Consider the following 12256-nt stretch of genomic DNA (forward strand, 5'->3'; position numbering starts at 1 on the left):
GGATTCTGGCTAAGCTTTATCAAAGGCAAAAGGGAAGAAAACATGAAAATTAACTGAATGAGGAACTTTCTCCTCAGGGAAGGAAAAGTTCTTTAAAATGACTTCTCACTGGAGTAAAGGCTCACCCATGGCCCCAGGCCTTACTCTTCAAGAGAAGGAAATGAGAAGGTGACTTTTGGCCATCTACGTTAAGGACAGACTCAAATGCTAAAAATCAATTTACCAGCAATATGTTAATGAGAAGTACCACACACACAATAAGAGGTACTTTAAGTCTGTCTTAGCTTAGAGGATTCCCACCATGGCCCTGGAAAAGGTCATGGTAAACCTTGTCAAAAGAAAATCTGACTGGACCTCATAGAAAATAGAGATTCAAAGGTGTTGGAAAGGACTAACGCTCACAGAATACAGGCCACCTGCCTTATAGCAACATTTGTCTGTCTTCCATTTCATAAGGAAGCTGTCCTGTCTCCTTATGACAGGTGAGTACCTGAGATCCTCAAGGAAAGTTATGGCAAAACCACTTAATTTAGCCACAAAGTGGAGGCACTGTCTTTCCCAAGAGTCTTCATTATTACTATCTATCAAACAGCAACAGCACACAAAGCCAGAGGGAGGTAGAAAAAGAAATGGCAGCCAATAGTCAACCAAGAGCACACCCTCTGAAATGAGCCAGCACCAACTTCACAAGCCACTAGAGCTATGCCACCCATAAAGGATACAGAGGGAAACCAGCTATTTCTGACTATCTACTCAGTCCTTCCTCTATAGCTTGCCTGGAAAAAAATCTGAATTCTACACCATATGCCTGATTTTCATAAAGGTGAAATGGAGATTGCTGAAGCCTATAACAACCTTCACATGATTTGTAAAATGTTCATTAATCCTTAAGGAAAAAGAGGGAGCTTCTATTTGAATTCAGTTACACAAATGAAAATGAAGCTCAAATGCAAAAAAAAAAAGAGGAAAGGCAAGTCAACCTGTAGAAGAAAGCTAAGTTAGCCATCAAGCACATAAAAAGATGCTCAACAGTTAATCATTAGGGAACTATACACCCAAATCTCAATGAGATACTGCCTCATACCCATTAGATTGGTTATGATTTAAAAGAAGAAAAACAGGAAAGAACTAGTGTTGGTGTGAATATGGAGAAAATGGAAACTTTGTATCATTTTACATTTTCCAGAAACTGCACAATCAATATGAAAACCTGTTTGGCAGTTTGTTAAAACTGACAGAATTCTATAAATCCAACAATTCTATTTCTGGATATACAGACAAAAGAACTGGAAACCAGGTCTCAAAGACTTATCTGTACATTCCATATTCATAACAGCATTATTTACAATAACCAGAAAGGTAGAAGCAACCCAAGGGTCCCTCACAGCAATGAATGGATAAACGAAATGTGGTTTATCCATACAATGTTTTATTATTCAGGAAGGGAAGAAAATTCTGACATATGCTATAACATGGCATATAAACCTTGAGGATGTTATAAGTGAAAGAAACTGATCACAAAAGTCAAATACCAGATGATTTTGCTTCTACCGGTACTTACTCAACATCAGACAGGCATAAAGTAGAATGGCAATTGCATGGCTAGCCTTAGGGAATGTGGAGTTATTGTTCAGTGACTGCAGTTTCAGCATTACAAGATGAAGAGTTCTACAGATAGATGGTGTTCGATTTGCACATTAGTATCGGTGTACTTACTGCTACTGAATTTAATAGTTAAGGCTGAGATAGCCGAGGTAAAAGAAATTGCAATAAAGTACAATGAGTTGCCCCAAGTCCTGTTTCAACAGATGGACTAAGTCACGGACTGGCAACATATGTCCAAACAATAGGGCTTATTACACTGCCCATCAGGTGTCATGATAGAGAAAATCCTAGATTCTGAGTAATTATTATATCACAATTTCCTGGAAGGAGAACTTTGAGAACCCATATGTGCAGTAGGACTGTAACCCATCTGACAATGTCTGGGCACAGCTCAACCTAGAAAAGCTATGCTGATGCTCCCTTCCTCCTCGCCTCAGACTTACCCTTTAAATAGTTCCTCCTAACATTTTTTTTTTTTTTGATATATTCTCCTTTCCCAAAATGGTTCCCTCATGCATGAGTTTCTAGTAAAGCCTTGCCTTGTTTGACTGCAACTAACAGTCCCTGCTTAAGTCTTTCCCTACAGGGCATAGAACTCATACTTTGGGGTTGAGGCCCCATAACACAGTGTTACATTTTCTATTATGTGTGCCTCCCTATCTTAAAAACTTGGGGAGAAAGTAAATAACTCAGTGTTTTTCCTTCAAGGAAAAAAAAAATCACCCTACTTATAGCATAGAAGAATAATGAAGAAGAGGCTCATTAGTTCTCCATGTAAAAATAACACATTTTAAGGTTTTCCAATTCCAGACTCAGCTATAAAATACACACAGTCCCGACCCTATCCCCAAGAAGCTACTTACCTCACTGAGGTAAATAAAAAAGGAGCAGGTGGACCCATCCACTCCATATTCTGCGTAGCAGGGATCTGAGCGCCACATATCTTTCATCCACTGAAACAAGAGCAGATAAGAACTGCTAAGAGCAGGTCATATTAAATGCCCTGCACATATGCTGATAGAGAAAGTGAAGGGCTCAAGCTAAGATCTAAAGAGCAGAGAGTCAGATCACAGAGCTGAGGTCAAGACAAAAGACTCTCAGCTCCTAGATGACTCACAGGTATGCAATGGAGGTGCTTACAGTGGAGAGAGGCCATGGTACATACCAGGGTAGTGAAGCTCAGGAGAGACAATGTTAGGCAGTTTTCTCAAAACCAAGCACTTAAGGGAACCCTTACATGGAAGATCCCTCTTTCAGGGGGGAAAAAAAAAAATCAAGTTCCACCAGCTGACATATATGCTTGGATAAAATATGGGAGCCAGTGCAGGTATGCAGTGTTTGTATGAGCCCAAGACCATGCAGCCCAAGACCATGCAGATGCTTCTAGGGTATAGTCTCAGCATTCTAAGTATATATCTGAACTAAAAATTTTCCCTGGAAACTATTGGCAGGGGAACAGTTTTCCCAAGGGCAAGCCATGTAAGTAGGTTTTTAAAGAAAATGTTGAGAGTGAAAGAGCAGCCAAGTGTCCCTGGGTATTAAACTGCAAATGCAACATTTAAATCACTGTCTGGAGACCACAGCAGGGTCCTGGACACAGGGGGAGGGAGTAGTCCAGCAGTAAATAATGGCAGCCCCTTGTACTGACCCTTGAAGGATCACCTACTGGAGGCTAGGTAAGAGGGAAGGCCATTCAAAAGGCACAGCAGGTGCCTGAAATGGCCCAGATTCTTTCTATCCCATCAGTTAGAGCCATTGTTGACTAACCCATGGAGCTGGCAGAAGCAGAGAAGGGTCACCATGGCCACTGTTTCAAACTGGCAGGATTGGGACACCCTTCAAATAACTCCTGTTTCCAACTATACAGATGGAAAACAAAGGGGAGAAGAAATGGGGGTGATAATGCAGATTGAGGATGACAAAAATGAGAACACATTACCTATGCCTTACCTTGATTTTCCCCTCGCAGTGGGGGTAGCCATCCATAGGAGGCAATACACATTTTTCTTGAGCTCCATTAATGATATCTAGAGGGTAAAAAAGAACAAAGGACACTATTAATTTTATGAGACAGAAGTATAACATCTTTATGAGTACAAGGCAGGGAGAAGGCCACACCACAGATTTCTACTGGTAGAAACTGCAGCTGGAATGTGACTGTTGGCTAGCACAGTGAATTCCTATTGCTTGCAACTACAAATCACAACCAAACTGAATGACTTTAGGAAACTTAGTTTAGTGGTGGACAGTAACTACACAATTGAACAACAGTGTAAGAGACATTCTGTTGGGGGGGGGGGTAAGGCAAGGAAACCCATTCCAGTCTTGATGGGCCACAGGGGTATACCTGGATGCCGAAACATCTTAAAGGCTAGATGTGAACTTGGAGTGAGCCAGAAAGGACAGCAGAGAGATGGCATTCAAGGAACTGAGGTGGCCCCAAATGGAGGGACATGTTTCTGAAGAAGTGTGAGGTCCTAAATGGTAGCAGAATCTGGCATCAGACATTGTAATAAATACTCTGGTATTCATGCTAAAGGAATGAGTACTGAAAGGTTTTAAGGGCAGATGGTTATGGCTTTTAATGTAGGGCAGATCCTATTACCTAAACCCATATTCTTGTTTTTGTTTTTTTTTTTCTTTTGGTCTTCCTATATTCTCAAAAAACGCTTGAGAAATGTCACCATTACTTACTTCCAACAGTTTTCTACACATAGTACTAACAAGAAATTAGATTATAAACTCCAATATAACTTGACAATGATATTGTCAATGCAATTTAAACATGGTGACTGCTAGTGCTAAAAAAGTTTATGCTGAGGAGCATCTAACTGTTACCTGCCTCTCAGTTCTTTGGATAGTCAAAATTTCTTGACCTCTTAGTTTTAATGAACATGCTATCCACTAAGTACAGCTAGAGCATTACAAAAAAATCAAGATCTTATCACAGATTGGAAGCAGCATCATTCAATAGCTAACATGGGAGATGCTTAGCCTGTCAGAGCTTGTGTCATCTCATCTGTAAAATCGAAATGACTGCACCTCTGTTTTATTCAGTTCTTATTAAATAAGTTAACATTTGTAGAGTGCAGTCTGGTACTCCCAACAGCTGATACCACAGAACATAGCAGGTGCTTATAAGTTGGCATTCACTAAGTAATTACATACAACATTCACTCACTATATCCAGGAAAACATTATTTCAAATGCACAGCTGCTTCTGGAAATGCTTTCTCTGATTGTGAAATGAACACTGGCTGGAGTTACTAGATGTACCTACAGCTCCCTTTCTCTCACTTATAAGGGGACAACAAAGAAGCCTCCCCAAAGAACCAGTGCTTTTCAGTGCGGCTCCTCTAGTCATTTGTGATTCTGGTTTTGCTTGGTGAAAGCAACCAAACAAATGAAAAACAGTCAAAGTACCAAGAAATTAACCTGGGGATCTGTCTAGGGTATTGGTAATCAGACATTTAAGGGATGCGTAGGGAAAATGTGCCCCTTTCTTCACTCACTAGGTACTAGACCCACAAGCAAAACCTGGCTACTGACAACAGGGATCTTCTTTATTAAGAGTTTTCAGGAACAGGCCCTCCCTGGTGGCGCAGTGGGTTAAACACAGCACTAAGAAGCTAAAGCCACTTCCATATGAGTTCAATCCCTGCCTGCCCTGGAGGTGATCCACATGGTGCAGCAGACCTCTTCTGACCCGCCTGCTGCTCCCCTCAGCAGTGTACTTTGTTGATCTACCTGTTCTGCTCCCCACTCTGTCTCAGGTGAATCCTCTCATCATCCCTTCATCTCTGGCTTGTACCCCAGTCTGTATGCATAAATAAATAAATCTTTAAAAAAAAAAAAGTTTTCAGGAACAAATGTATGTTTATGCCAATGGTCAGCAAAATTTTTCTCATAAGGACCAGAGAGCAGCTATTTCATATGCTGCAGGCCACACAGTCACTGTGTAACTACTCCACTCTGCTGTTGTAGCAACAAAAGCAGCTACCAATAACAGGGAGATGAATAGGCATGGCTGTGTTCCAGTAACTGTTTACAGAAACAGGCTATACACAGGCCTGGGTCTTCTCTGCTAACAATGTCCCCACATGAGGATCCGTTTCTGGGAAGACCTGCTAACCCCACCTTAAGAAAACCTGCAGATGAATCTCCACCAGGAGTCCCCTACTCCTTACCCCTCCCAAGCACCATCCTCTTTCCAGCTCAAGTACCCAGCTCAAGTACCACCTCCAGAAGAAAAGTCCTCCTTTTCCTTCCCACAAATGGCGATCAGGATTTACTTGGGACTGTGCGCTGTCCTTCTACTCATGTCTGTCTCCCCATATGAGCAATGAGCACAGCCCCCTTTTTGCCTTTATGTTTGTCCATCTCTCCCCTCCCCAGGGCAGGCGAATTAGCGGGAAGGTTATACCTTTCTGTTGTAGTACCAAATACGCAGGAAGTGCTGTTTGACTGAATAAGCACATGAATGCACATTCTACCTGACTGTGCACTGAACACCTGTGCTCAGGGGAGACACTGGCTGTGCTGAGACCCTTGCTAGGCTTGGGTTGTTCCTCCACCTCCAACTGGCAGTCTGTCAACTAGCCCTTTAAAAAAGTCTCTGTTGCTATTGCATTGTCGTATGACAGATTGTTCTCTCATTGATTTAGTTATACAATACTGAGTTTGAATAGATAACGAATTCTAAAATTTTAGTTTAAAGGCTCAGGCTCTGGGGCAAAAGACAACTGAGAAAGGGTAAGGGGTCCAGTTGTTCCCCAAATCCTGCCACCAGTAACCTGAACAAGACTCCATTAACTCACAGATCTGGGGGAATTTCAGCTTCTCTGAGGACAGTTTCCCCACTTTGTTCCTGTCACAGTGACAAAAAACCATTAAAAAATGTTTTTATTAATGTGTAATCACAGATTTTTTCCTGCCCATGGAAAAACCTCCAGTCTAAGTTTGGAGAAGAAATTCAGGTTGGAATGATTCATGTTACTGCTTACCAGTAACATGAGACTTTGCCTACCCTTCAAAGGAGACAAGGTTCTATCAAGATATGTTAGTAGGATATTTTCTCTGCTGCTCAACTCATTTTCTACAGCCCCCCCATTTTTTCATTGTTTACTCTCACACATCAGCTTAAATTGTGTCTTCCATGGATAATTTCACCTCTGCACTATTCTAGGGTACTGTCATACAGCTACCAAATAAAAGGGCAAATTACCAGGTGCAAAACATCTGTTGCTTCATTGATCACTTGTACCCATCAAAGATAGTATGGGCTTGAATCTAACAGATTAATCTAAGAGAACGCATTTCCTGTTATCAAAAAATCTCATTAACTCAGGAATAACACAAGCTCAGAAAGAACAAAAGTGGCACAACATGCTGTAAATGTAGCCAAGGAGGGTGCCCCTATCAGGGATGGAGCAGAGCCTCCTGACAGTGGGATAAACATACATATGTTGAAAGAAACACACATGTAGACAAAGGCATTTTAAATATATATTTGAAAGTGACAGAGACAAGAGATACGTGACCTGATAAATAAACACTTCATTCATGCTTTTCTGTCCCTTTACTGAGGGAAGGAAAGCAGGGTACCAGGGGCAAGAGTGCAGAATTAAATGTTAACTGGCTCACAATAGAATGGTGGGAGCAGAAGTAGGGTGCCCCAGGATAAGAAGTGAAGGGTAATAATTTGCCTTGATGTATTACTTGACATTCTAAAGATCTGTCATATATCTGATCACATTTAATACTCAATATCCTCCTGAAAAAAGAAGACAGTCACCTCATATTCAAGTTTGGAAAGGGGAAACTTTAAAACCTTTAGCATCTACCTCAACTCAACTGTTACCTCTTAGTACATCTGTCAAAAGCCTGCTGTTTGCCAAGTGTAAAAAAATCTAGGTTGTACCCTTGCAAGATATTCTGTCAAGGAGCAACCTGTGGTGTGAGGGGAGATGGGAGCTAGGAGACCCTCCTCCGAGTAGCAAGGAGAGGGAGCGAGAGATGTCTGTATGTGGGCCCTACACACAAAAAACATTTTAGAGTAGAAGCTGACTCTGATGAGAGGAGAGCCTCCTTCATCAAAGCTCATTGTACAGCAGTTATAGCAAAGATGGCAAGAGTTTGAAATGGCACATTTGTCTAAGAATTTGTAGAAAACAATGCCACTAACTTTTAACCTAAAACTGCATAGCCATCAAAGTTATGGCTATCTAATTTCCTCACCACCTCTATCTGAAAGATGGGGGAGCAGGGGGAGGGGAAAATAGAAAAAAAAATTTAAAAACAGAAATCTCAAAAAATATGACCATCTCTCCACTCCCAGAAAGTTTTAGGAAACTGAGTTCAATGTTGTTGTCCAGTTCCTTTCCAGCAACTAAGATAGCCATCTTCATGAGCAAGGGCTTCATTCAGCCCAGAGGTACCCCAACATATTTTCTGTCAAAAGGTAAAAGGATCTCCAGTGAGTCTGCTTTGTGTGTAAGACAAGGTAGTGTTTCTCCCAAAACACCTAATAGGAACAGGTGGGCCCATTATCAGATGGCCCCAGCAGGCGCCCTCATGGTCACGCCACTGGCTAGGTTGCTCTGTGCCAGCCAGTAACTAACTCAATCTCTGTGCTCAGCCCAGGGATCCAGCTCATGCCAGCACTTTTGCCAGCTGGCCTTGCTTCAGGAGTTAACAGAAATAAATCGAGTAGAAATCAACCATGGTGAAATATAACCTCCCATTAAAAATGACCTCACCAATCACTCTCAGTTTGGTAAATACTCATTTAGGGTCACTTTACTTTTGCATTAAGAAAAAATTGAGTTAATTTTTACAAGTGAGTCATGTACACATATTATTACTAGTAATGGTAGTAAGTGGTCCTCTGACCAACAAAGGAACTGGGATGGATAATGGGTGCACTCCACTCAGATGCCCCATTCATGGACCTACAGGTATGCACACTAGGAACCTTGAAAAGAATTCTTCCTATTTTATTGTTTTGTCTTTTAACATCAGAAGTGAGAAATGCAGCCATCGTCCTGAGGATGTTAGAGCTATGGGGGACTTATGAAGTCCTTGTGGTCAACTCTTTTCCCTGATACATAAAATTGAGAGAAATAAAGTACCGTCCTCATTCACTCATTACATAAAATGCCTCCATATACAAGGCATTTAGCATTTTAACCCAGGACTTTGTGCTCTAGGTCAAGGCTATTTCCACTACACTATTACCAGGCAATTAAAGGTACATGGCCATCTTCCTGTTCTGCAGAGGAAGTTGGAAGAGTCACACTGAATAACAAAATGACAAATTCTTATACCTCTCTGAATAAGCAACCCCAAGGGCTTCATGAACTTGTGGAAAACCTGGAGCTATCATATTATCCATGCACAAATACTATGGTATAACAGAAATCTTATTCAATGTACAGAGTTTCTCATTACACATAATTTTTCAGGAACTGGACTAATGAAGTTGAGAAATGAAGGAAAAACAAGCATAACTTCTTGTTATAAAATTTTAAATCACTGTCAAATAGCTTAATTACTTATATTACCCTGCCATTTATTATTCTTTTCTGCAGAGTTATCTAAGTATACTTTAAACACAACATTAATAAGATTTTTCCAATTTTTGCTAAAATGGAATTCGAAACAGGACCTAGGATTAAGATATTCAGAAGGAAGGGCAGGATTTATGAGGAGGTCTCTCACACATACACATATGCACACCCTTCACTCCTCCATCCTAATAAGGTCTCTAGATACTGTTGCTGATAAAAAGTAAGTCTAAGTCTTATGAGTGGGCACCTACCACAAGGCAAAAAAAGGGAGGAGCTTGCAATTTTAGTTTTGAGCAGCAGTATGAAGAAAGGCCTGGATTGCTCATTACTAGATTATTTAATAGAAGAGAAATCCTATCTTACTGAAGTGCTATACATTGGGTCTCTGTTATCACAGGTTAGCTTGTATCTTACCAGATGAATAAGATATGAATTCAGCTTTAAGGTACATGACAGAGGGGAAAGAGAAAGCTGAGCATGTGGAAGAACAGTAATTTTGACAGTGTAGGGTCAGTGTTCCCAAAAGCGTTGAAGTAGTCTCTTCCCAAGATGTCTAGAATAGGCTTTATCCAATACCTGTCAAGTTGGTACGTAGAAAAAGTTCAATCAAGACCTTATGGTCCTTGGGAAAACAATTACTATTATGTAAAGATTGTTATCATTTAGGAATATCTCCTGAAATAACCTTTATATCAGAGAAACTTATCTTAAAGCAGGGCAAACATCTAGAGGCAGAGTTCTATCATAAGAAGCCATACCCTCACTGTCATGAGAAGCATCCTTCTCTCTCTTTGACCCCTCCATCCCTATTTTACTCCTTAACTAAGGATATAAACCCCTAGTGTGTCCCACTTTAGGATTTACAGCTATGTAAGTTCTCCACAGAGATGTAATTAAATTTTTTTTCTCCTGCTAATCTGTCTGGTGTTCATTTATTTGCTTGTCTACCCAAAAAGAACTCAAAGGAGTGACAGAATGTTTCCCTGCATATGAACAATAGTCAGTATAGACTGACTACTTACTACACTCTATCACTCTTACTATACTCCATGAATGTGGATTTTTCTCACCCCTCACAGTAATCCAAAGAGGGAAATGCTATTATCCCCATTATTAGCAGAAGGCCTCAAGGCCCAGAAAGATTAAATAACCTGACCAAGATCACAGAAGATATCAGTTCTTAACCCTCTCTGCACATAAAATCACTTGGGGAGCTATTAAAAATGTATCCCACTCTCTAGACATTCTGATTTAAATGGCGTGGGAAATAATTTAGCCACTGCCCCCATTTTCTTTTTCATGATTTCCTTATCTCAGATTACTCCAATGGGCAGTCACTGTTGACAGCCAACAGAAATAAGGTGGGTAAAGTGGAAAGAATAGATCACACTGGAAAACAGATTTTTATCCCGTGTTTCAACTCCTAACATGTCTCACTGAAAGCAAATCCACCCCCAGGGGGTAAACATACCCAATCATCATCATCATCATCTGAGGGCATGTGGGAGGGTAGAGGGGGACTGTTTGGCTGAAGTAAAGGTTCAGAACAGGTCAGTAAGACATAAGGTTAGAAAGGAAAGCCGGCCTTGCGTGCTATGGAATCGGGTTTAACATACACTTTGTCACTGTAGGAAACAAGCACAAAGTGGGCTGTGCTAAGGAGCTATGGAAAGTGCCCTGGGGAAGTAATTGAAGATATTCAAATAGAGGAACATCACACAAAAAAATTCAAGGAAAAAAAAAAGAGGAGAGGGGGAGAGGAGGGAGAGGGAAAGAGATAGAGAGGGAGAAAGAGAGGGAGAGGGAGAGGGAGAGAGAACAAAAGTGACCATATTTGGAGGGAACAATTTTTGACTATATACTTTTAAAGAGATTCTACAGAATGAAGTTTTGTAATTGAATAGAGTTCACACTTTAAGTTGTAAACCATGAAGAAGCTGACAACCATCTTTTACTGGTAAGAACTTTTACAGGTAAGGAAATTCAAGATATTCTTCTAACACCAGGGCTATAAAGAAAATTACAAATGTTCAATCCCTTCTCTGGTTTAGAGTGGCTTGTAATGCCTTTCTTAAATAGCCTTTTTAACATCCATTTTCATTTAAACTCTCAATGGCACCTACTTAGTAGGTAATTGGTAAATCCTCTCCAACTCCCCAGATATATTTCCAAATGACATTGCATCAGCCTAAAGTTATAAAAATCAAATAATAGGTCTATTCTCTCACAAAATGCCAGCTTCTCTCAGCAGTCACCATGATAGATGTCTTCTCATTACGAAGCAACCTGTTCCTGGAATGGACACTGTAAAATGTACCCAGGGACAGCAGTACTCCCTTCCTCTGATATTTTCAAGAACTTACAAACATCCAAACCCAAGCACAGGAAATTGCAGAAAAGGTGGGTGAAGACTATGTGATGGAAAGGGCAGCAGCTGGAAGGGTAAGACATCTAAGAGGTCTTAGCTGGGACCATCCTTCTGATGCTCCCTAACAGAGACACCTGGGGAATTATTGACAGTGCCTGAGCCCATGTTTTCTCATACCATAAAGCCAGAAAAACCTTCTAACATTTGAGTTATACTTTCTGGACCAGGAACTATACCTGGTGCTCACTGATTATCTCATGTCACCCTCAGAACAACATGCAAAGATGAACATGGAATGCTAAGGAGGTAAAGCCAGAGAGACTTCCTACCCAACCTGGAAACCTTACCCACAAGCTCTAGTCACTCAATTTGTGTATTTGTTCAATATTCAATATACTTGTCCTACTGTCTGTATATTCTTTGTCTATCTGTATTGCTCCTCCCTGATTCATTTTATATTAAAAAGCTTGAGATGCAAAATATAGCTAGTGATTAAGGCCCTCCCTGGTGGTGCAGCGGGTTAAAGCACAGCACTGAGAATCTAAAAGCCGCTTCTGCATGAGTTCGATTCCCGTATGCCCCGGAGGTGACCACATGGTGTGACAGACCTCTCCTGCCCACCCGCTGCTCCCCTCAGCAGTGTACTTCATCGATCTGCCTGTTCTGTTCCCCACTCTGTCTCTGGTGAAGCCTCTCACCGCCCCTGAGCCTCTGG

The 12256-nt window shown here is 41.0% G+C and overlaps 1 protein-coding gene across 2 annotated transcripts in view; it reads right to left on the reverse strand.

The window, feature by feature from the left end:
- Positions 1-12256, reverse strand: part of MGAT5 (mannosyl (alpha-1,6-)-glycoprotein beta-1,6-N-acetyl-glucosaminyltransferase) — a 311378-nt gene that overhangs the window by 119245 nt on the left and 179877 nt on the right. For both annotated transcript variants that reach the window (XM_004674702.2, XM_012728964.1), the window contains exons 5-6: positions 3556-3632; positions 2469-2558 (exon numbers count right to left, since the gene is read on the reverse strand). In XM_004674702.2, coding sequence (XP_004674759.1) covers positions 2469-2558; positions 3556-3632 — 167 coding nt within the window. The remainder of the gene's footprint in view (positions 1-2468; positions 2559-3555; positions 3633-12256) is intronic.

Source organism: Condylura cristata, unplaced genomic scaffold (assembly GCF_000260355.1).
Source record: "Condylura cristata isolate star-nosed mole 26May11 unplaced genomic scaffold, ConCri1.0 scaffold00002, whole genome shotgun sequence".
Classification (NCBI taxonomy): Eukaryota; Metazoa; Chordata; class Mammalia; order Eulipotyphla; family Talpidae; genus Condylura; species Condylura cristata.